Genomic DNA, 26711 nt, shown 5'->3' with positions numbered 1-26711 from the left:
CCCCTCATTCATTTCTTCCAATTTCCAAAGGGAATTCAGGGTAATAACGTTCATTTTTGAGGGATCCAGCAAATTGGAGACTGTTTAGAAGAAGCATGCTAGAGTAGAAAGAGTATTAGACATTGATTCCAAAGACATGAGTAAAAATCCTGGATCCTCCACTCTAGTAGCTGGGTGACCATAGACAAGTTGCTACAGTTCTGTGAACTGCTGTCTCTTCAGGTGAAAAATCAGAATAATAATTTTTATGGGAGCAACCTCACAGGATTGTGGAGAAAAGCATTTTATAACATTAAAGATTATAGATATGTAAGCAATTCCAAAAGAAGTCATAGTGAAGTACTATTTTTTTAAAATTAAGTGGTAAGATCTATATTGATTTGTCTTTTTTCCTACTTTCCTGTCTATTTATTATTATATCTCTACAGAGTACTATGTGTGGTACCTATCATAAGCCATATATATAGGTGCTTCTGATAAATACTTCTGGATGAAAAAAAATATTCTTGCTAACAGTTATATTAAGATTATTTAAAGATGGAATTTTAGGCCTGCACTTTCAGATGGTTCAACTTGCTTGTTCCCATGACAAAATCAATTAATGAGTATTTATTGAGCCCATTGCACTGATTTTAAATCTTTAAAATATTTTTTAAAATCACTACATGTCAGAGACATTTAGGTCCCCTGAAAATTATCAAGATCAACCTACACATTAGAAAATGGAGGCCCAGCAAGAGAAAAATACCCAATGAATTCCTAGTGAACCAGAACAAGAAACTCATTTACCTGACTGCTTGTTCCCAAGGTTATTTCCATGCTAGATGGCAAGGCCCCATGTTAGACATAGTCTTTTTCCTCCAGGACATTTTATAAACTAGATTATTCCAGTTGGGGAAAAGGTCTCTCAAACTGGATCCTTATTATATCAATTCAACCAATACCATTCTTTCCAAAGTCACCAGTGGCCTCTTCATTGGCCTTTCTAATGGAATACTCTTAGTTCTTATCTGTTTGTAGCTCTCTATAGCACCTGACATCATTATATTGATCAACATCTTCCACAAGCTCTTCCCTCTCTTGATTCTGTGAATGGTCACTTGGCTCACCTTACTCATAGTCTGCATTGCTAGATCTTCATTCAGGTCAAGCCCACCATCATGGGAGATTCTCAAGCTTCTGTCCTATGCCTTATTTTCCCTATCTCTTATTATCTCATTTGGTGATCTTTTCAACTATCATTATCTCAATTAACATTTCTATCCAGGCAATTTCTCATATCTTTTTTTTTAACTCTTTCCTTCTGTCTTAGAATCAATACTGTACATTGGTTCCAAGGCAGAAGAGCTGTAAGGGCCAGGCAATAGAGGGCTTAATTGACTTACCCAGAATCACATAGCGAGGAAGTGTCTGAGGCCAGATTTGACCTCAGGACTTAGTGTTAGTTGAAGTGTTAAAACCAGGATTCAAACCCAAGTCTTCTGATTTCAAATAGAGCACTTGTTCAACAGGAATTTTTTGAATCTTTCACTGAAGATGGCATAATATTTCAGTCAATAACAGAAAGTTGAATATGCTCTCAGAAGCCACCTAAAGTTCATAGGAAGGTTCTTCTAATGGCATCATGTGGCATTGATAATGGGGAGGGGTGTCATAAAATGTTTCTAAGGATTAGTGAATATTTAATTTGGCTGTCAAAAAGATTTGTTTTTGCATTATAATATTCTTGAACTGACTTTGTATGCTTGTGTTTTTGCTTGATTTTTTTTTGCCCAAAATTTGCCTATTCTAATGAACATTTTTTTAATTGGTTTGTTGCTTGGGGTAAAATGACACCTCTTTCTTATAAAAAGATACCTTCCTAACATTTCTTTGGCATTCTCTAGACTATGAAAATCTGGGCAAATGAGACTCAAGAGAAATCTAGATAAGAGGCATTTTGCCTAAGATATTTCAGACAAACGTGTGGTAGAGACAGAGTTGTGTGTGTGTGTGTGTGTCTGTGTGTGTGTGTGTGTGTGTCTGTGTGTGTTTAAGGTTTCCACTTAAAGTTCGGTGCCAAAGCTACAGTACTTATACATTTTCTAAATGTGTTTTAAGCAATAAGTTGTACAACATTTTTAGAACATGTGTTAAGCTATTTCTCTAAGAATGAAGCTCTTAACAAAACATAAGCACTCTGCATGAGATCTTAGCAGCAAAGTGCTTAAAAGATAAAGTAAGAATTGGTACCATGGGAAGAACACCAGCTGTAGAGCACACAGGTCCATTATGAGAAGTATGGTAGTGGGTAGGGAGAAAATGATTTAATCAGGAGTAAAACCAATTTTATTATAAGGGCACGCAGGGGGTGTGGCACCATAGTGAGAGGGACATTTCAAAATATCTGACAGATTTCAACAATGTGAAAACCCCGTTCTTTAAAGTGACAGTAAACCCCATCAGGTCTCTCTTTTTGATGCTATTGTTAACAGTTGACTGTTTAAAGCTGGCCTGCTAAGATGCTGTCGATCTATTTCAATAGTGTGTAGCCAAATAAAAGACTAATTGTTGAAATGCGATCAATCAAAAATGATCACAGGGTGGAAAGAAGGTCTCCTCTGCTTATTTAGTTATGGTCAAAATCATTGTTGTGCTAGGAAGGTAAGAACAAAAAGTGAAGGGAGAGAACTCCAGAAAAATAAACAGATTCACCTTTGTTTTCTCTTTGTGATATGTCCTGTTAGAGTGAGATTATAACTTTCTCACAGTGGCATGGACGATCAGAAACATTTCACTTGAAAACCAGTTTCAGATAGGTTTCCCTCACTCATATAAAGGAACACAATCTTGATTTGAGTCTCAGCCTGTCCTATAAACTCCCCCCACCCAAAAAAATACATACACACACAGAAAGAGAAACTATTAGGGGTACTCACACTGATGGTATCCTTTTATTTGGTTCCCACTGCACGATGTAATCATAAAGTTGGTGTCAAGAGGTAAAATCAGAACCAGAGGAGTGTTAGATAAAATAACCTGTTCTTTAAAAAATAATAATAATCCCATTTCCTCTAAGATACGATAAATATTTGTCCAGATTACTAAATCATTAGTGAACCTTCAGGTTTGTGAAATGGTTACTTTTAGCCCTTTGCTATACACAAAATGAAAGACCTGCTTCAAAATCGTGCCAGGAGAAATGTGACATTTTTTAAGCAAGAACATCACCTTGGTGTCTTGCTCCTTGTCATCCTAAATCAGTAGCATCAGGCCTGTGAATTCCCACAGATCACCTTCTTGGGTGAAAACTCTTCTTCACCTTCCTAACAAGGATGAAAGAGAAGAAAAAATAACTCTTTAGCATAGCTTTATTTCTATTAAAATCTTCATTTTGGTATTTTGTTTCATTAATATTTAAATTTTTTGATTCACTCAAGCTTCATAAGCAAACATTTTGTCGTTTCTAAAAGGGAGTTGGTAAGCACTTGTGGTTTGTCTTTACTATTATCATTTTTGACAGCTTTGCATAGCCTGCATAGGCCAACAGGGGTCTGTCTAATATTGTTGCTGGGCAAATCTTCTTCCCTGAGATGAAAACTAAACAAAATATTTTTGAAGCAGTAAGAAGGAATTAATGTCCTTTCTCTCACAGTACTCTATTCCTTGCTGACATTACATTCAGGCAAAAAAAAGGAGAAAAGTGTTACCCATTATTCCCTTGTACATAGCAAGGCTAACACATGTAAAGCAATAACTCATTTTCTATTGCCATGTTTAGCATATGTCTCCTGTTGGCTCAGCAAGGCCTTTAGGCCGGTCCCTTGAGCCGGCCATCATTGGCAACTCTTAGCCCCTCGGCCTCAAAACCAAATAGCTTTGAATCATGTTGAGCTGTGATGCTAATTTTCATACTGATGCATTATGGGAATAAATGTATCTGACATACTGTGTCAATGGCACTGTCTCTTTGTGTCTCTTGTTTTTTTGTTAGCTGCATTCCTACAGATGGTATTCCATTGAAAATGTTCCCTTCCTACGGAAAGAAAAAAAAAAAAAAAAACATGCACAGCACCAAACCTCTAGGTGCAGAAGGCTGTTAACGGTTGCTGATGATAGTAGGCAAACATTAACATAATAATTAGTGTCTTGTAATTGTTTCATTAAAACCAGTTGTTCCATTTCTCCTCGTGTTTTCCCAGAAGAGAAGCTGAATTTGGACGACAGCCAGTGGGAGGACATCCACGTTGTCACCGGAGCACTGAAGATGTTTTTCCGGGAGCTGCCTGAGCCGCTGTTCCCATACTGCTTCTTTGAACAGTTTGTGGAGGCAATAAGTAAGTACCTCACATTCAGGAGCAGTTACTGGAATAGCCTATCTGTTTAAAAATAATAATAATAATAATAATAATAATAATAATCAAAGAAGAGCAGACACATTCCCAGGGCTCTGTACCTTCCATGTCAGTTGTTGTAGTATTTGATGGTTTTTCATTTCAGGATTTGCATTACTGTCTAAGTTTAAAAAAAAATGTATCCATTCTGGATTGGCCCACTTATTTAAAACAGGCCTTATGAAATGCAAACAGTTTTCCAAGGAGACTGACTTAAATAAGTCACCCTTTATATCACTAGCCTTTATCTATTCTGTTTTCAAGATTCCAATGAGTACAAAAGGCTCTTTAAAAATGTGTGCATTTTGTCCAGGTCAATTACTTATGACATTGCATTAAGAATTTGCTAAATTACCAACTGAGGCAGCACATTCTCCACTCTTTTTCTTACCCTTACCCACCAACACTGGTAACTAACCAGCTGTGATTGACCTGCCGACAATGTGAATATTATATTTTAATGACAAAAGCTTCTTCTCACATGTTAAATTGGTGACATGTCACATAGAAGTTGCATCTCTTTCTGCCCAATGGGTATCATGTGGACTAAAACTCAAAGCTTTCTTTTTTTGATTATTATGGGTTATGTTTTTCGTTTTTAGAAAGAACCACATTTTTAAAAGTAATATTGTATTTTTTTCCTGAATGTAAGGAAACTTCTATGGATGCTCTGAGAAGCAAGCAACCAACACATCTCTAAATTTAATATCTTAGGGTACACTTATGAGAATTGTGACAGCTTGGAAAAAGTTGCCTGGCAAGCAGGCTTATGTTTTTTTAAGGGGGAAAAAAGCTTGCAAGCTTAGCAGGAGCTTAATTAAAGTCCAATCGAGAAAAATCTCCAAGAAAAAAAAAAAAAAAGCTCAACTTAGGAGGTCTGGTCTTTGATGACTGTCTGTGCAGAGATCCTATTAATGGGAATGGGATTTTGGTGAGCCCACATTGGACAGCAGACTTGTCAACATACCCTTTCATTCAGTTCTTATTTTGCAAAAATCTTCATACTCACATAAGATCCCAGAAAACTGATGTCAAGGAGAATAAAGCAGAGGTGATTCTCTCAAGGTCTCTTTCTTCTTGTCTGCTTACAATTATAGAATTTTCTTTCTTTCTTTTCATTTTTAAGGGCAGTAACAATGATCATCAGTGGGTTTTAAGGGTGAGGGCAACATTCTTTTCCCATTTCCTGGGTTTTTATTTCATCCATTCCCACGTAATAGGAAGAGTAATGAAGAGTCATGTTTTGCAGTTTCCCATGTTCTTATAGTTTCTTTAAAAACATGCAGAGAAACGGTTACAAATCTTTGTTTTTATACAAAACTAGGATATACCTGCTCATTTAAATATGTCTCTGGATCAGATGTTCCAAAAAGAAATTGAAACAACAAAGAGGAGTGGATGAGCAGAAAGGGAGCAAATATACAATGGGGCCTTGATTACTGTCTGCCAGTATAAACTTAAGGAAGTCACTCAACTTCCAATATCTTTAGGTTAAAAAAAAATACCAACTCAGGGTATATCTGTATTCTGATTTACTCTGACAAATGTCATTAAATTTCTTATTGGATTATTTAATCTATTCCATCTAATCTAATCATCAACAAATTGGATTATTTAATCTATTCATTCCCACCTCTACAACTGGAAGAATCACATAATCATAACCGGATATGAGCACAAACAGAGGAAGTTGTATCATTCTTTAGCTGCCTTTCTCTCATAAGTGTGCCTGATTGTCTTGGCCAGAGAGGTGAATGTTTGGAGTTGTTATAGGTCAGGGATGATAGTGAGCAGCATTCTGCTATAATTGATTGCTACTGGCTATGGAAGCTGCCACCTGCATTGGAGCCCAGTTGAGGAAGGAAATACAGAGAGAAACAGAAACAAAAAAAAGAGAAGAATAGAAGTAGTCCTCACCTTTCAATGACCAAAAGGACAGGTCAACTAGCCAGGTGAAGGTGTAACTTCACTACACTAACAATGATAATCCAAATCTAGTAGAAAACCAGCAGATGTTCCCTAGAGTGCAGTCTTGGTATAACTTCAAATGCTGATTTCCATACTTTTCTTAGGTACGAACCTAAGAAGAAATGCCCATTCTTGTTCCATTTATATTTATTTGTTCAACAGGCACCGATGAAACACCTACTACTTGCCAACACTGTAATAGTAACTTAGTGGTATAAGGAGAAAAATAAATTAACTCCTGCCTCAAGAAGCTTTTATTGTATTGGGAAAACAGCATTTATACCTGAAGTGTGGTCCAGCTAAGGGGAAAAGCTTGAGCAAAGGCACAGATAGAGAAAATGGAATTCTTTGTATAAAGAATAGTAAGCAATTTGGCTAGAATATAGACTGCATTGAGGAGGGTAACAAGTGCAATCAGTCTATAAAGGTAAGCCAGAACCAGATTGTGAAGCGCTTTAAAAGTAAGGCTGAGGAGTGTGTATTTTATCCTAAAGGCAACAGGGAGCCACTGCAACTTGTTGGAAGGGAATGACATTGGGAGATCTGTGTTTCAGGAATCTCTGTGTAGCAGTTATGTGGAATATGGAAGGAGAGGAACAAGAAGAAAGTCCAGGATCACAGTTGGGAAACTGTGACAATAGTCACAATGGCAGAGGATGGGGGGGCTGAGCTGGAGTGGTGGTCATTTGAGTGGAGAGAAGAGGACAGTCAATTTATTTTGCAGAAGTAGAATCAAGGAAACTTGAGAACCATTGAGATGTGAAAGGTAAGAGAGAGAGGAGCTGAAGTTACAAGCCTGCCGAACTAGAAGGATGATGATACCTTCATTTGATATTTTGCTTTGTTGAGTCCTTAATTACTCGACACAACACTCTGTTTCTCAGGCATTAACTATCTATGACAGAAGAATGATCATTTGCCCCTCAGTGCTCTAGTTGGACTCATTCAGTTTCAGGAAATTCAAAATCCAAACCCAGATGTGCATGATTACAGCATTATATTGGCCAGAGCCTGGGTATATCTATTCAGGCTGGGACTGCACAGATCTTTATCTCTGTCTTAATCTGTAACTTCTAGCTTCTAGTAGCAAGGATGAGGCTATTTCCATTGGAAAGATACCATTATGTATGTCCATAGTTATGTCTCATGTGAACACAAGGTTCTTTTCTCACCTTCCCCTTCCACCTTTTTCTAGGTTTTGTCTATGTAATATATAAGGTTGAAGATCTTATTTTGACCCATAGATGAAAGTTCTGTTAGACTTAATACTAAAGTTAAAAGGTAAAAAGTAAAATGCCACTAGAATATAGCACTAGAAAGTTTTGGCCTAAGTGAGAAAATGATCTTTCATGCATAAGAAGTTAATAGCTTCTTGTGACATTAGAATGATTACTAAACATTTCAAAGAAGGGAAGGCATTTACTTTTTTAGTTTCTTTTGGGACAGAAAATAAGCATTAGTATAAGAACCCACAAATGTCTTAGTGACAATACCCATTGGGGTAACCAAAAAAACGGAGTAGAGATTGTTTTATATTTCAGAATCCAAGTAATTCAACCATTGACCTGAAATTCCATCCTTGAAGCCAAAGCTATTGGGTCACCTACGGGTCATTTCCTGGGGATTTAACCCACTCACTGGGAGGGTTTAATTCCTGGGAAATGACCTGTGCTGAAGCCATTATTCCTACTATAAACGGGAGTTAGGTAGGAAAAAACCCCACAGCTATAGCATTTTTATGATAGGTGATGCAATCTTGCTGACAAAGGGCTGTTCAGTGAGGCCAGGCATTTCCAGGGTAGCTGAGATGTTACAAGAAGTAGGATGTTGAGCCTTCTCTGGCCACTCCTTTTCTTCACTCTTGATGATCAGACACGTATAGAAGGCCCAAGTCTGGGAATAGAAATGCAGTATCTTACCCAGTTTTAGCCTCTGCTGTTTTGGGGGGGACAAAGAAAACTCAGGAGGGTTAAGAGAAAAGCAACACAAATCACAAATCACTGGGATGATTTAGTTGAAAGAAAAGATGACTATGGGGTGACTTAATAACTGGCTCCAAAAACCTGAAGCACTGACCAGCTGTTCTTGTTCTCACAGAACTAAATGAAATGGGCTTAAATTTTGGCCAGGCTAATGTAGGGTTGAAATAAAGAACTTCCTAAAAGTAAGCATAATTAAATAGATTTCCAAACAGGCCTATCGAATATTTCCAGAAAACTCTCTACCTTTAAAATCTGAAATACATAACTATTTATTTGAATGGCTTAAGATTTGCACAGCCTGAAGATATCTTCTAGTCCAAGATTTGTTTTATTTTCCTGCCGCCCAATGCCTCCCCATTCCATTCCCAAATCCTTTCAGTCTAATGCAATGTTCTCATTCCACTGGTACCCATTTCAGTTTCCATTCACAAACCATCCTAGTTGTTTTTTGTTGTTGTTTTTATTACTTCTCTTAGCCTGTCTCACATGAGGCACTCTCAGGCATAGATTATTTTCTACCCTTTTCTGTCTTCTCTCAAATCCCAACTGTTATCAGAGTTCAGAAAAAAAAAAAGTCAGACTTTGGTAAGTGGTAAATGAGAGGGGAATAAAGATAGAAGTAATGTTGCTTCATCTTTTATGTTCTTTACCTGAGGGGAAAAATGGAATTTATTTCCTCTCTTAAAACATAAGCTCTAAACTCATCCACAAGAGGAAGTGATCAACCCAAGTTCTGATGAATCCTTTGCACTGATTTTGCTCAGCAGTTTTAGACCATGTACCAAATTGCAGTTGCTGGTTTATTGTTTTGAGGTTTCTTAGGATACTTTTGTGTCCATGTGCAAATAAACAGGTTGTTTTAATATTCTTTGTTTTTCCTTCACAACTTCTCAGAACACACTTTTGTGCCACTATCATCTTCAACAGCAGTAAGCATTTATTAGGTATTTAGTAAATGTTAGCTACTGTGCTAAACACTGGGAACATGAAGCGAAAGAAACAAAAAAAGTCATCTCTGCCCTCAAGGAGTTTTATTCTAAAGGAGGAGACAAAATACAAATATCTATCTCTTTTGTTATTTCTACCAGCTGAAGCCCCAAAGTTTCCTTCAGCTTGATTCATCTTATAGGTCAAACCCTCTTTAAAAGTATCTCCAGTAGTTCATTATGCAAGGAAGTGACCTTGGGTTTTCAAAGTCTATGCCATCAAACTCAAATAGCTCAAACTTAAAAAACTTTGGGCACAGGCCAGGGTACCCCTCTGTCTCTTCACTGAGGACTGGTCTTGACCAAGGACAAAGAGGCTTGTCAATAGAAGACTGGCTAGCTGGGAATGAACTGCTATTGCTGGGGGCCATAGAAACATATATATATATATATATATATATATATATATATATATATATGCACAAACATTTTAAATGGATTTCCTATGCAAAACTTGAAACAAACATGGACTAACAAAAATGGGGATAGGAATTAAATCACAGAGTTTTAGACTACCTACAAACATTGTTTCCACTGAGTACTCTTAAGTTCCTAAAGTATGGAGTTTGTTAAATAACCAGAGATCTATAGGAAGAAATGAAAAACTACATATGACGATCCCTCATCTATTGTAGGAGTTAAATTCCAGAGATCCCCACAATAGGTAAAAATCCGCGAAGTAGCAGTATTATATTTATTTTATCATTTATATATATTTTAAGGCTTTATAAACCCTTCCTACTCTCCTATAAACCTTTTCCTCACTCTTATTAATCTTTCCCACACTTTTATAAACACTGAGTCAATCAACACCCAGGATACAGAACACAGCACTGTGGTTGATCAAATTTCATTTCATCAGCCAATAGCAAGCTATGTACAATCTCAGGTTGGTAAACTTGCCCAAGCCATAGTGGTGTACTGCATTTCCATTGTATACAGTACATTATTCATCTGCAAAATCCTGCAATATAACGAAAACTCCACAAAACAGATATATATATTTTTTTAAACCCGCAATATAGTGAAGCCACAGTAAGTTAACCGTGATATAGCAAGGGACAACTGTATACTTTACTTTGATGTTGCACTTTAAGTTTTAGAAATCACTTTACATGCATTATTATATTTATCCTTTACAAAAATCCTATGAGGTAGGAATGTATTTTTTTAATCCTCATTTTACAGATTATATGATTTTGGCCAAGGTTACACAGACCATGAGAGTCTGAGGTGGGACTCAAACCCAGATATCCCTGAATCCAAGACCATCATTCATTCCATAATGTTATGTTGCCTCTTTTGTAATAAACCACTTTCTTGGTAAAAACCAATTTAAAAATTTGTAAAAGAGAGTAAGAGTTCATGTGTATGCTCATGAATCATTAATTCTTTCTTCAAGAAAAGAATCAGAATGCACAGGATGAAGGTGTCATTTTTAAATAGCATAGCATTAGGGAATATACTTTTGATTTCATGGATATAGAGATTTTTGTTGTTTTGTTTTTTTCTAAACCCTTACCTTCCATCTTAGAATCACTTATTCCAAGGCAGAAGAGTAGCAAGAGCTAGGCAATGGAGATTAAGTGACTTGCCCAGGGATACATAGCTAAGAAGTATCTGAAGTCAGATTTGAACAAAAGAACTTCTCACTCCACTGAGCCTCTTTGCTGCCCCCTAATAGGAATTTTTATGGAAGGAAACTCTCTATCAAGGAAGGTTAGCATCTTTTCTACAGTTGATATTTAACACTGTAAAGTTACCTAGAATACTGAGTCAGTTTTCCCTTTGCCAGTCCAGGTAAGAGGTAGAACTTGAGCATAGTGTCATTCTACAATTGAAGTGACTTTTCTGCCCTTTATAACACACTGCCTAATAACATCATATAATGTAAAACTGATTACATTTTAGCACAGCACTTACAGAGTAAATTTTTTAGAATCAGATAATTGACTTGTTAAAACAGGAATCAAAGAACATATCGTATTAGAAACTTTAAAGATAAAAAAAATATTTTGGACAGTTATTCCAACCCAAAGCATTTAAATAAACTATAGATGACCTCCCCTCAGAAAAAGAGGAAATGAACCAAAGTTAAGTAAATTAACTCAGACTAACAATATAAATTAGAGAAGTTTAACAGTTAGAAAACAACTGCCCCAGGGAGGAGTTTGCAAGGGCCAAGGAAAGTGCACAACCAATCAAGAAGATAGATGTAGCAGCTTATAGCAACCCCAATTTCTAGGACAAGCTCCTTTACAAAACAGTGTGTCAGAAAATAACTGAAAACCAGGTGGAATCTTACCAATTTCATTGAGCCTAAGACCCCTATGAATTCTCAAAGAAATTCACAGAAATGCAAAAGGGATCATTTTAACTATCCACACTATATAAACAAAGTGAATCAGTCAGCCAACTAGCATTAATTAAGTGACTGCTTTATGTGATGCACTAAAGATACAAATATAAAAGTAAGACAATCCCTAACCTCAAAGAACTCACCACTTAATGGTCCAAACTATGAAATAAAGCTCCAATGACTCCATCAATTCAATCAACCATTGTAAATATTGTGGATAGGTGGTACAGATGGACTGTGGGTTAGACCTAAGAATGAGTGGAGGAGGAGATAGTTTTTCATTACATTTGGGGAACAGCACAATGACCCCAAAATGCTAAGTGCCACAAATCCCCTATCTTTAATGCTAATATTATCCTGGTTATAATATATGGCTATTAATCACGGAATAGCACCATCTCATAGGAATAAAAATTATAAGTGACATAAAACCCATGGATAAAAGTACTGTGTGTATAAGTCAGCTATAAAATTACCAGATATATTTAAAAGTAAAAGACATTTTCAAGGACACATATGGCCAGAAATGGAGGTGGCCACGTAATATAGCAAAAATGAAAGATGCTAAATGTGTACCTAGATGGATGACAAAAAGATTTTCTTTTTAATCACGGAAATAACTCCAGAATGATGGACATTTTACTGGTAGAGGGAATACTCTCTATTAAAAACAAAAGTCTATTAATGTATTACAGGCAAATCACTGATAAATTAAAATAATAACCCAATGCTATCTCCTTGAATTTCTTTATTTGGTCACATATAAATGATTAATTTTAAAACCTTAAATTAACAACTATGTTATTTTTTAACTATATCAAGAAGAAGGATATCAAAACCACTGGAAAACATTACAAAGCTATAATTGGATACAAATCGATGTGAATTTTATAAAGGCTTCCAGTGACCTCCAAGAATAACTCTATCCTTCATGTGCTAGTTTTAAAAACCGAAATAATGCTTAAGATAAAGATGAGATTAAAATTAAGAACAGACTAATCTTTTTTATAAATTTTATTTTTCCTCGATTGCATGCAAAAAGTTTTCAATATTTTTCAAAGAATATTGAGTCTTGAATTCTTTCCCTCCCTATCTCCTGAATCCCTTTCTTCCATTGAGATGGTAAGCAATTTCATTTATATTTTACATGTGCGATCATGTAAAACATGTTTTCTGTATTAATCATTTCGTGGGAGAGCACTCAAAAAAATTGTAAGTGAAAAAAGTTTGCTTTGGTCTAGATTCAGATTCTGAGTTCTCTTTCTCTGGGAGAGGGCATTTTTTATTTTACATCCTCTGAGATAATTTTGAATGATTGTATTGCTTAGAATAGCTGTTATTCACAGTTGTTCATTGTAAAATAGTTATATCACTGTTTTTCTGGGTTAGCAGTCCTTAATTGAAATTCTCACTCCTTTGATGTCTGGAATATCATATTCCAAGCCCTCTAATGCTTCAAGTAGAAGTTGCTAAATCTCATGTTCTCCTGACTGTGGTTCTTTAATATTTGAATTGTTTCTTTTTAACTGTTGGCAATATTTTCTCTTTTAACCTTGGAGTTGGGGAATTTGGGGAGTTATCCTTTTAGGGTCTCTTTCAGGAGATGGTATGTGAATTCTTTCCATTTCTATTTTTCCCTCTGGTTCTAGAATATCAAGGAAGTTTTCCTTGATAATTTCCTGGAAGATGATGTCTAGGTTCTTTCTTTGCTCATGGCTTTCAGGTAGTCCAGTAATTCTTTGATTATCTCTCTTGAACTTATTATTCAGTTCAGTTGTTTTCCCATGAAATATTTCACATTTTCTTCTTTTTATTCATTCTTTTGGCTTTGATTTTTTTCTAGATGTCGCATGGAGTTTTTAGCTTCCACTTGCCCAATTCTAATTTTTAAAGAATGATTTTCTTGAGTGAGCTTTTGTACCTCCTTTGCATTTAGCCAATTCTTTGTAAAGAGTTCTTTCCCTAGGTGAATTTCTGAACCTCATTTCTCATAAGACCAATTTTGTCTTTCAAGAAGTTTTTTCTCTTCAGTGCATTCTTATATATCTTTCCCCCCCAATTTGGCTAATTCCATTTTTTAAAAAGTTTTTTTCTCTCTATTGGATATTTGTGCTTCTTTTACCAATTGGCCTATTCTGTTTTTTAAGATCATTCATTTCTTCAGGGTTTTTTTTTGTACCTCCTTTCACTCATTTCTCTTCTACTTCTCTTATTTGATTTTAAATCCTTTTTGAGCTCCTCCATTAATTATTTTTGGGCTTGAGAACAATTTGTGTTTTTCTTGGAGTCTTTGGATATAGCAGAATTGACTTTGTGGTCTTCTTCTGAGTTTAAGTCTTCCCTATCACAAAAATAACTTCCTATGTTGAGTTTCTTTTCTGCTGTTGTTTGGTCATTCTGCCTTTTTCTTTCATTTTTTAAATTAAAAAAAAAACTATTAAAGCTGGTCTCTGTAGCTGTAGTAAAGGGAGCACTATTCCAAGCTTCATAGCCTTTGCATAGCTGTGTTCAGAATTGGCTCTGGGGATCTTTTGCTTTCATTTTTTCCAAGGTGGTATGATGTAATGAGAGGTGTGTTTAGTTCTCTCCTGGCCTATACTCTGCTCTGTGAGTAACCCCAAGCACTCTTTTCCATATTAGAATTGTGACCAGGGTCCCCAACTCCCTGTCACCACCAGTGCTGGTGTCTACTAGTATTCTTCCTCACCCTGAGAGTGTGCCCCTGGACTGTGTCTTGGTTCTGTGTATGGGCAATGCAGCAAGAGTCTTGCACCCAGAGCCAGAAAAGGGACCCCAGTAACCTCCTTCTGAGCAGTTGTCAGATCTCCCTTTACCATATGTGGCTGAGAGCTCTGGAAGCCTTGGCTGCTGTTTCAGCTGGGCCTGGTGCCCCACTAGGGTCTGCCCTGACATGCTGTGCTCCACCTCCAGCCTGGGGCACTAGATCCCTCATGTGGGCCTTCTAAGTTGTTTTAGACTGAAAAAAATATTTCACCTTATCTTTTTGTTGGTTTTTCTACTTCAGAATTTATTTTGAGGCATTATATCAGAGCTTTTTGTAAGGTAAATTAGTCTAGATCACATGGGTGCCATCTTAGCTATGCCTCCATACAGACCAATCTTAAATCATTTTGCAAGGAATCAAGAGTCTAGAGCTGGAAGGGACCTCAGAAGGCCACACCAGACCTCGGATTTTTCAGAAGTGAAAACTGAGGCCCAAGGAAGTTAAAAGACTTATCTAAGGTCACAAAGTTGACAAGTCTGAATCCCACATTATATGGGGTAGTAACCCAAGGTATCTGGCTTTAGAGCCAGAAAGTGTTGGGGGTTTTATCTCCAACCATTACACTTTCCACTTTTTTTCTGTCACTGTTCACAAAATGATCTATACTATATTTGGGGTATCCTTGATGAAAATCTATGAAGGAAATAGGCAGGTTTTTAAAAATTATTTATTACAGTAGATTAAATCTTTAGAATTTCACAGTTAACATAGAGGTACAAAGACGATAAGATACCACTGTGGTTAATGGCTGTTTTTTAGTGCTATTACTACTAACAGTAATATTTGACTTGCCAAAGAAAAATGCAGTCCTAAATGCACTATTTCCACAGTTTCTCATGCACAGGTTAAAACCTTATAAGATTACTTGATTAAAGCAATTACATAGATATTTAAAAGAGTTGAAACCACTTATTATTAACTTCAATAATAGCAAAGATCAGGAAAATAGTGTATTGACCAACAACATTTGTCAATCTGGTCATGGGTTTCCTATAAAAGGTACAAAAATATTCTCCATGGATGGGGAGCTGCTCCAGAAGCCTTGCTTTGTGGATAAATTGACTTAATTCCTTTGAGTGCCAGAACATGACATAGTATCTTCAGTCCCATGTACAAATACATACCAGAGATTTGTCAAACCATTAATACAAAAAAATGAATGAATATTCACCTACGTGGCACAGTAGACAGTGTTTTGGAGTCAGGAAGATGGGAGATCAAACCCAGCCTCAGACACTTCTTGGCTGTGTAGTACTACTTTACTCTGCCTCAATTTTCTCATATGAAAATGGGGATAATAACAGCTACCTTCCATGATCTTTTTGAAAATAAAATGAGATGTTTGTAAAGTACTTTTTTTTAAAGCTACAAGTCTCTATAGAAAAGTTACAAGCCTCTATTAGCATATCAATACATATATCTGCAACAGGTATGCAAGTAGGTAAAAAGTCTGACTGAAAAATTTAACAGGAGAATAGTAGGTTGGATTACATTTGGGAAACTGTGAAGAACTTTCAACCATTCCTAATTGTTCCTCAGGACAAAACACCTTTTCATCATAGGAATTCTTCTAATGATACTATAAGATTGCAAAAGTTGAAAGGCCAGAGCCTCAGAAGAACCAAAGTTGCAGGTGACTGTGACCCAGGGAGCTATAGGCAGACTTAGAGGTGCTATAATTAGTCTGTGGCATATTTCTGACAATGACTTGCACACAAGAAGTGGCTTGAAACTGGGCATGACAATGAACAAAATATATGATCAGAAAAGGTGGTAGATTGGACATGTAGCTAAGAATGAACAAATGGGCAGAACTCAATCTCTACTTTATTGAGGAGATTATCTGTGAAGGATGTAGGAGACAACATGGGCAAGAATTACAAACAAGAAAACTTGAATAGATTCTAATCTACAATGTCAGAGGGAACACTATTTTAATGAGATCACATGTCCAATAAAGTTTTCATAAAACAGAGATTAGATAAATAATGGATATTTTAGGAAAAGACAAGCACTTATTAAACACCTAGTACATATATGCCACTGTTCTAATTGTTTTATAAATATTATTTCACTTGATCCTCACAAAAACCTGGGAGATAGGTGTCATTATTTCCCCCATTTTACAGTTGAGGAAACTAAAGCAAAAGGACATTATGCCCAAGGTTACCCAGCTACTAAGCTTGAATTTAAGTCTTTCTGATCCTAGGCCCAGGGTTTTCTATTTACAATACTACTTATTGATTTTAGAGCAAAGAGTAATGTCTTTACCTGGTAACGCTAATAGTACTACCCTATATAATTAAGGGTCCATATTCTTTAAAGGAGACAGTATGCTACAGTAGACAGAGAGTTGACCATGGAATCAAGATAAGATCCAAGTTCTACTTTTTACTCATATGGTTATGATCCAGGGAAAATCACTTTACCCAGACAACCCTAGGCAACTTTCTAATATCATAAATTGCAGAACTATTAAAGAATAGCACTTCAGAGAGTTCCTATACTCCAACCTCCTTATACTCTTGTAGTTACAAGTTTAGATTTTTTAAGTTTAATTAATTAATTAACTTAGAATATTTTTTTCATGGTTATATAAATCATTTTCTTTCCCTCCCCTCCTCCCACACCCCTCTCATAGCCAATGTGCAATTCCACTGGGTTTTACATGTGTCAATGGTTTTACATGTGTCATTGATCAAGATCTATTTCCATATTATTAGTATTTGCACTAGAGTGATCATATAGAGTCTACATCCCCAATCATATCCCTATCAATCCATGTGATCAAGCAGTTGGTTTTCTTCTGTGTTTCTGCTCCCACAGTTCTTTCTCTGGATGTGGATAGCATTCTTTCTCATAAGTCCCTTAGAATCATCCTGTTTCATTGCATTGCTCCTAGTAGGGAAATCTGTTATATTTGATTATGCCACAGTATATCAGTATTTGTGTACAATGTTCTCCTGGTTCTGCTCATTTCACTCTCCTTCAATTCCTGGAGGTTGTTCCAGTTCCCATGGAATTCCTCCAGTTCATTATTTCTTTCAGCACAATAATATTCCATCACCATCAGGTACCACAATTTGTTCAGCCATTCCCAAATCGAAGGGCATCCCCTCATTTTCTAATTTTTTGCCACCACAAAGAGCACGGCTATAAATATTTTCGTACAAGTCTTTTTCCTACAAGGTTAGATTTTCAAAAATCTAGTTTTTTTTCTAGTAAATTTAACAAGTTTTCAGGATAATCTGTGAGTCCAGAGTCATGAATGCAGTCAAAGTATCTCAGAATCAGAAGGAATCTCAGAAACTCTCTAATTTAACCCCTACTTGAACAAGAATATCTTTCTGTGATTTACATAAATGGTCACCAAGACTTTGGTCAGAGACCTCTGTTGAAAAAATCTACTGCTTCTTGAGATGAGATAGTCCATTCATTTTCCAATGACTCTGGTAACTGAAAGTTTATTCTAATATCAAATGTAAATCTATCATCAGCTTATACCTATTAGTCCAAGTTCTACCTCTTGAAGCTTAAGCCCTCCTTGAAAATTCAACAAATAAACTTCAGTAGACCCAGAGTATAACCACATACAAAACTGCTGCACACCGTCACTTAAACATAACTTTGATCTATAGAAATTAAAATAAGATAGTTTTAATTGTTGTCAACATACCAAATACCCCAAACTACATGGAATGAAAAGATCTTAAAATATAGAGACCAACCTGAAGATTTTTTTTCAATGTGGGAAAAGGGTGAAGTATATTTCATCCCTTCATTTTGTTTGCTATTGCCATTGTCTCAAACATGCTTTTAGTGAATCACTAGGAGATCAATACTTATATTCAATTACAAAAAAAGCTGATGATTTTGTCCACCAAACCTACCCTTTTATCCATTATACATGACCACCAAATATTAAACATAGAAGAATAACAGTAATATAAGTTAAAACCCTGTTCTAGGGCCATTTCTCAATCAATTACATCAAATTTGGGCTCTGACAATAATAATGATGATAATAATAAAGAATTATCATTGTTATTATCACTGTTATATAGAAGACATACTGAACTTGCAGAAAGTAATTTTCCACAAATAAAACCTTTCATAAATATAAAAAGTAACCATCATGTTGAGCAGACATTTCATAAATGCTTGCCATTGATCACAAGGAGAACCAGTCAAGACAGTACTGATGGGTTGGCACGATCCATCCCTACTAGTGAAAGAAAACTCATACAACATGCCCAGCTGTCAGCTAGTCAGTAACATCATCTTCATAGACAAAGGATGACAGCTAAAGACATTGTAGTTTGGAGAAACAATTTCTCAGTTGCATGCTCTAATGGTTTTCTCCATGGTAATCATACCGTTGTGCTGTTAAAGTATTGTTTGAATAGGTAATTGAAAAAAATTCCCAGTCAAATATCTTTGTAAATATTTTCTTTACTCTTGACTTTATGCTGCCCTTTGGTCAAACTATTTCTGATGCATCGTCAACTCTGTTATGACACTCCTTGGGAGAAAGGAAACAGAGCTTGCAAGATACTTGACTAAAAACGGTTGCTGAACATAAAAGTATGATAGTGACAAATTGCCTTAATACCAGAGAAAGTGAAAAATGGAATCTAAAGGATTATTTCTTGGGAAAAAACAGAGGTGTAAAAATAATATGGGTATAAAAATATCCCTTTCTGTGTTAAATCAAGGAAAGATGAAATTAAAATAAAAGTAGGTTTTGATATAAAAGAAGTCCTTCCATACAAGTTTTTCTACTGAAGATTAAAATTCTTACTGACTTGATTTTTATTGCTATAATTTTTTTTGTGAACTGGAAATTTTATGTTAGGTGCTTGCCCTGTCTCTTAACTCCTGCTAATTATATACATAATTAAATATATTTTTAAAGTGAGAGAGAGAGATGACTAGAGCCAACTGGCTTGCACAGGTGTCTTCATAAGAATAGTTTTAGTGCTAGATAAACTGTACCCCAGTCTACTTGATTTTGCTTAATAGAAACTCCTTTGCAAGTTGAACTGTGTGGATCAGCATAATGTTGAAACTTGAAATAGAGATTTATAATGAGATGCTAACCCCAGTAGAAAATCTGATATTTTCCTTTTATGTTTTTCTGAAAATTTTTATTTCCCATATACTCGTTTCATATATTTAAAGAAGTCCTTTGCAATGTCATAAATTCTTCAAGATGAATAGTCAGTCTCTATGAATCAAATACATGAACATGTTTATTCCCATAGTATATATACTTTATAGCATTACTCCAAAAATTAAGAGTTCCTTCTCAGTGGGGAGCAAGTCAAGATCTTTTACTAATGGTAGATTGCTTTGGCATTAGCAACCAACTTTTGGACCTACCCCATCAATGGGGGGGGGGGTAGTGTGGAGGGGATCATGAGGCTACAATGAAGTAGGAGATGCAGACCATACATTGGATTAACAAACATTAACATTGTCAAAGTTTTGAGTTTCCTTTACATGCTGCAACTCCCAGAAGTTTACAGGGAACCTTTAAAATTTGTCTTGTCCAATCTTTTCATTTTAAAGATTAAGAAACTGAGGTTCAGAAAAGTTAAGTCACTTTTCCAAGATCACATAAGAAATAGTTATGAATTTAACCTTCTGGCTTCAGATCCAGTGCTAAGATGATAATTGGGAATATAATGGATAAGTAAGCAGAAATAGGAGAATCAAGAAGAGAGACTGGTAGAGAAAATGGTGAGATCCATTTAGACATGAGGAGGTCTAATATGCCAAGTGGAGATGTCTACCTTACATATGGAAGAGAGAAGGTAAACAGAAAAAGGAGAGAAAGGAGAGTGGGGAGGGGAAGAGAAAAAGGTAATAGAGGAGCAAAGTCCCTGTGACACTAAGAATGAGAGAAGATGAAACCTAGAACAAAGGAAGAAGGATTAGAAGCGGTACTTTCTTCTCAGATACAAGAGTAAAAAATGAGTAAAGAAAAAGAAGTTTTAACCTGGAGAGAGACTACATTGTTGCAGTGAAAATTGGTTTTGCATTCAGAAGAACTAGGTCTGCATTAATAACCTGTTGCTCGTTATTCTGTTGCACTCAAATAGAGTGAGTTTCTACAGGTATCCCACACCTCTCAGCCTCTTAGGAATAAACTGTAAAATGAAGATTACCTCTTAATTCCCCTTTAATCTCATCAAGGTTAGATGATCTCACTAAAAGAAAATGTGGTATAGAGAGATGTGTGCCTTTGTAGAAATCATTTGACCCAACACAAAATCAGTATTACCTCCTCTTTTCAATGGTCACCAGATATTATACTCTTAACAGAGAAATCAAGAAATGAGTTTTTCTACCACTGACAAGCTTTTCATAAATCGTTTCCTGGACTTTGAATGGAATGAGAAAAATCCTCTTTATATTCAGTTCTTTCTCTCTTATTAGAAGAACTATATTCTGATATCTAAGAATCTCAATTGCTTCTTAATATATATTTTCCTCATTCATCTTTTCCCTCGTTTTTGTAACTTTAGAGTTAAGTTCTAGACATCATGCATGCTGGGGCAATATAAATTCCCAGTGGAAATTCTGCTCATATTGAAATAGCAGAACACCCAAGCTGAGAAATGCCAAATAGTTCAGAGAATGGACGTTTTCCCTAAAGATTTACTGATGTATTTTTACCTACACTTTGGGGAATAATAAATTCATGAGAGAAGGCTAGACTTCTGAAGTAAGAATTGATGATTCTAGTTTCAAAACAAGACTGCTTTGTTTTGGAAATGGTAAAGTGAACAATAATAGTTGATTATTTTAATATTAATGTGGCTAAGCTGAAAATATTAATTCTCCCTGAGCCTAAGCTACCTTGTGCTTGTTAACAAAGAAGAAATAATGGTCCATTTGGGATGGATTCAAGCCTTTTTAGAAAAAATGAAAATGTTGTTTTAAATCACTGCACAATATAGTTATAAGGAGTTTCTTCTTCCTAATTATAACTATTAATTGATTTAAATATAATCTATTAGTATTACAAATTGAGAGGTATCATAGTTTTGTGCATAGAGAACTAGTTTTAGGTCAAAGAAATTTAGATTTGAGCCCCACTGCTGAAACTTCATAATTGTATGATATTGGGAAAGTAACTTAATCTCTTAGTATTCAAAGCAATTCTATAAGACTAGTAGTTTCAAAATAGTTGGTGATCCCAAGTCCCCAAGGCTATACTCTCACCTGCTACTAACTGCTATGAGGAAGGCATCTAGTATTTCGAACAATACATTATCATTGCCTGTCACAATACTGGATCTCACAAGAGAGGGTCTTGAATAATCTAATTACCCCCTTCCCACAACTGGGCTCTCTCCAGCCATTAATAATCTTTGTGTATTTATGTTTGTATTTATTCTGCAATGACTAACACATTCTTACTCCCTCATACCCTCCTCATCCCAGTGATTCTGAATGTATCTAAACTCTGCTAATATAAATTCCATTCTCCCTGCCACATTGAAGATTATCTTACTCACATCCCACTCAACCCTACTCCTGACTCTGTGTCCCACTCCAGAGATAACCACTTCTTCCATTGTGCTCTCTGGAATGCTTGCTTCATATTTAACAAGCTCGTTTCCATCATAGACCTTTTCCCTTTCAGGGCTCTCACTGAGACTTTACTCACTTTTATTAATATTGCATTCCTGGCTACCTTTTCCAATACTATCTGCACTTTCATTCATACTCCTCACTCCACATTGTCACTCTAATATTCTCCCATCATCATTCATTTAGTAATCTCTTCTTTTGGGGGGTTCATTTGATCTAAATTTATCACCCATTCAAGATTCTGACAGTGTTGACCGACCCCTGTAACATACTATTTCTTTCCTCAATGAGTTAAATACCTGCCTCATAGTCTTCCTCCCTTCATGCTAGAGGACATCAACATACATGCTAATATTTCCTTAAATACATTTTCCAGTTGCTAAATCTACTCATTTTTAGGCTCTAATCCTCTACTCCATTTTGATTAATCATACATACATTTAAATTTGCCATCACCCACAAGTGCCTAAATTTCCTTTATCTCATCATAATATTCATTCCATTTTTCTCTCTGATTTATGACAACTTGATCTATTCTTATCTTTCCTATGACCCCTCAGTTCTTGCAACATCAGCCTTGTATTGGCTATAGACTCTTTACCTGTACCTAACGCAATCCTTTGTTGAATCATTTCAACTTCTACCCTAAAGTTCCTTGCTCCTTGGTCCTTTTGCTAATTGTGTTTTGCCAAACTCCAGCCTTGTATTATGCCCACCATCTGGCTCTTTTGTTTCTTTTTTTAAAAATCCTTAACTTTCATCTTGCAATTGATACTGTATATTGGTTCCAAGGCAGAAGAGTGGAAAGGGCTAGGCAGTGGGAGGTTAAGTGACTTGCCCAGGGTCACACAGCTAGGATGTGTCTGAAGTCAGATTTGAACCCATGACCTCCCATCTCTGGTCCTGACTCTCAATTCACTGAGCCACCTAGCTGCCCCTGGCTCTTTTGTTTCTGATCATATGCTACTAAACAAAACTGGAGAAAATCAAGAAACCATACTGACTGGACACGATACAAATTTATGCCACATAATCTCATCTGGTCCCTTCCTGTAGTAAGGCAATCCTTTTACACCTCCCAAATTGATTCACTTTCCCACCTACCATCCTCTATTTCAAGCCTTTTTATACATCCCCCAGCCTTTCAAGGCATCCCACCCCCAACCTTTTTAGGTGAAGCTCTTGCCTCATAATTCATTGCAAAACTTGAGGCCATTAAATAAGCGCTCCCTCTTCTCCCCCTCTTCTTCATTTCATAACATTGAAACATATTCCTCAAATATCTCCCCCTCACTCCTGCCTAATAGGACATGGTCCTTCATCTTGCCAAGAAAAACCTTTCTATGTATACCTTGGATCCCATTCCACCCTTTGGATCCATCTTCAGCTGTAGATTGCCCCCTTTATTTTTCCTGCTCTTTCACTATGTGCTGACTGCTTTCCGAAGGTATTCATCCCTTGCATTTTTCACCTGTGCCAAAATAATAATAAAAATCAAAATAATAATCATTTACATTAAAATTTATATAATCATAACTTATATAAATATTTTATATAACTTTAAAGTCTTCCAAGGTGATTTTCATTATCTCATTTGATCCTCACAATGGCTCTAATATAGGTGTTGTTATTACTCTTTTTTTTTAACAAATTAAGAAACTAAAGGTCAAGAGGTCTAAGAGACTAGTCCAGAGTCACATCATTCATGAGTGCCTAAGTTGGGATGTAAACTTAGCTCTTCCTAATTCCAAGTGCTCCAGCCATTACTCTTCTGAAAAGAAGGGTTTCCTTATTTCTTCTCTGGGGCCAAGATTGGTATTTAATATTCAGTTTGATTTTATAGTCCTGCTAAGTCATTATATATGTCATTCTCCTGGTTTTGCTCATTTCACTCTGTATCAGTTAATAGTACATCTTCCCATGAAGAAGTACTTTAATGCACTCTATTATGAAACACTCTTGGAGGTCCATAGGCAACAGACTGACTCTGTAAGGGACTTTGGAAAGCCTCAGTCCACAAGATATATGCACTCTAAAGTCTATCTTAAACCAGACATTGTACAATAGACAACCGAAATGTTTAAGTATCCTCTCAAACTTCTCTCTGACTGCCTAAATATTTCAAGAACACGATAATCTTTTAATGATTCTCCACCTTTTATACCATTAAAAAGCACATACCTTTTTTACTTTAAAGCTCTGAAACTGCAACCAATTCTTTTGTGTGTGAAATTAGCCAATTATTTTTTGGTAATTTAAGAATCATTCTGTCAGATAATTATCCTCACATTTGCAACCAATCTTTCTAATGATGATTTGTAAATTAATCTTGGTTATTTAAAAAAAAAGCTTAAAGCTTGTGGGAAAAGTGCTTGGGCTCCCCTTCAGCAAAAACGTGCAATAATTATATGTATTATCACTGTTGACATATTATACTCTTCCTCTCAATATTCAAGAGAGAGTGAAAGATTTTTCCCCCATTTGATTTCTGACATTAGGCAAAAGTTGTCAGAGATGAAATTCCTGAATCTTAGAAGTCTTAGTAAGAACAGGTGAAGAATCAACATAAAAACTGTGATTAATAAAAGTAAATAGAAAAGCTAATTGTTATTTATACTTCTTTAGTGCTTTTATCTAAATAAGTTGGCTATTGCTCTTAGTACTGACAATATTGCCCTTTCTAAATTAGGGATGGATTGCGGGGCAGTATGGCTGCAAAGTTCATAAATGTCTGACAAATACATAGATGTAGATATATAGATATGCAGCAATTATGATTTCATTTCACTCCTTGTATGAAAACTCCCTCTATATGGTCCTGAGTAATTCTTTTATAATATATACCCTCAGAGTAGGCCACTGATAACATGAAGTCAGTTGAGTAATCTACACTCACTTAATCAGTAGGTATCAGAGACAGGACTTGAACCTAAGTCTTCCTGACTGTATGAGGCTAAAGTTTGCTCTCTATTCACTATAATACTCTGTCCTCAACTGCCGTTCTTGTCTCACAATCCTCTCATGCAATGTTCTGTCCCCCCCCCCAAATTCTTTTCCTTACCCTTCATCCGTACAAGCATTACTTTCCACTTTGCCCATTTTAGTGTTATACTCATGTAGAAAATAAGGGAAATTATATCCTCATTTCTACATATGAGTTGTAGAGTTCACCCTTCTGCTGAGCTCTTCAGGTCCTCTCATCTCATCTGAATGAGATACCTGCGGCTTCCACTGTCACCTCTGCTATGTGGGGTGGAACAGAGTGAAATAGCAAGAAATTTTGCTCTAGTCTGAAAAGTTCGTTCATTGCCCCTATTTAAGTACTAAAATTCTGTTGGGGAAAAGAGGTACAGGGAAGAGGCATAAGTGTCTTTCTTTGTGTCAGTCAACTTTAATAGTCTTCAAAGGGTTACCTGAACTCCAGCTTGTACAACTGGCTTGACTCGAAGTTGCCTCAATAGAGGAGATAACAGTGAAACTGTACTATAAAAATAAATTACTATCATGAATATTAAGCAACAGGAATATAATAAACATGACTGCTTATATGATTCTGATTTATTGATACTGATATGCTTGTAAATTACAACACTAAGTGTTCATTCTAGTTGTTTCAGAACATGTGCCAAATAAAGCTTGGTGGACAATTCCTGCAGACCTTGACATCTGCTACCAAATCCCTACTTCAGTGCTCCCAGCATCATCTTTCTCATGAAGGACTTGATACCATTTGTGCTTACTCTCCCACTTTGTTCCTCTACCCCCAACTGGCTGAATTGCTTAGATTTTAGCTTTTAAAACTTTCACCATGGAGGTTTGGTTCTGTTGCTGTGAAACAAATCCAGCTGCAAACTCTACTCCAAGCTGCCTATGGTTACTCTCTTAAATAAAGCCCACTATTAATCAAGAGATTTCATTGCTCTGTTTTTGATCCTTTTGGCACTGACACTGGAATTTCCAAGTGCTAAAAATTAATACATTTTGCACCAGAGCACAGCAATGGGAACTCTAGGTCATTGGTACTGGAGGGGTTAAAAACCATATGAGACATCTTGACTTCTGATAGAAGTCTTCTGCTCTGCATGTACACAATATTAGAAGCACAATGAATAACTGCAAGATAATAGCATAGGTAAGCAAAGCTTGCTCTTTATAATTAGAGTAATAATATATATATATAATATATAACATATAGTAATAATAAATAGAGTAATAAATACTCTATGAAGTTCCATTCAGTTGGAATCGAATGTATGTGTCTGAGATTATATAGTTCAGAAAGACATAGAGCTTCATAGCCCAACTTTGCTTTCTACTCTGTGGTATGGATAAGTTGGTAAGTATTTTGTTATATTGATAGACTTAAAGCTTCTTGAGGGCAGGTAAATAATATCTGTAAAGCACTTGGCATAGAACCTGGAACATAGTAGGTGAGTTGTAAATGATTAGCTAATTGAATATTGAACCTAAGGAAATTACTTCATTATCCTTTTATGTGTCACCGAAGGCAATAAACCTATAAGCCTCCAAGAAAATAGTTTTACAAAATACAAAACAATCAAGCAAACAAAAAGAGATGAAATTTATACTTATGTAAAGTATACTATAAGAGAATAAGGTTAGAGGCCCGGTTTGGAATTTATCAGTCATGGCCAT

At 35.9% G+C, this 26711-nt stretch overlaps 1 protein-coding gene across 1 annotated transcript in view; it reads left to right on the top strand.

Annotated features, from left to right (window-relative positions):
* Nucleotides 1–26711, top strand: part of ARHGAP15 (Rho GTPase activating protein 15) — an 817445-nt gene that overhangs the window by 649360 nt on the left and 141374 nt on the right. The window contains exon 11 of the mRNA XM_044669898.1: nucleotides 4182–4316. Within this exon, the coding sequence (XP_044525833.1) occupies nucleotides 4182–4316 (135 nt within the window). The remainder of the gene's footprint in view (nucleotides 1–4181; nucleotides 4317–26711) is intronic.

Source organism: Gracilinanus agilis, chromosome 3, assembly GCF_016433145.1.
Source record: "Gracilinanus agilis isolate LMUSP501 chromosome 3, AgileGrace, whole genome shotgun sequence".
In the NCBI taxonomy this organism is placed as follows: Eukaryota; Metazoa; Chordata; class Mammalia; order Didelphimorphia; family Didelphidae; genus Gracilinanus; species Gracilinanus agilis.
Note: the sequence above shows the minus strand (reverse complement) of the source record. Positions and strands in the feature narration are given on the sequence as shown.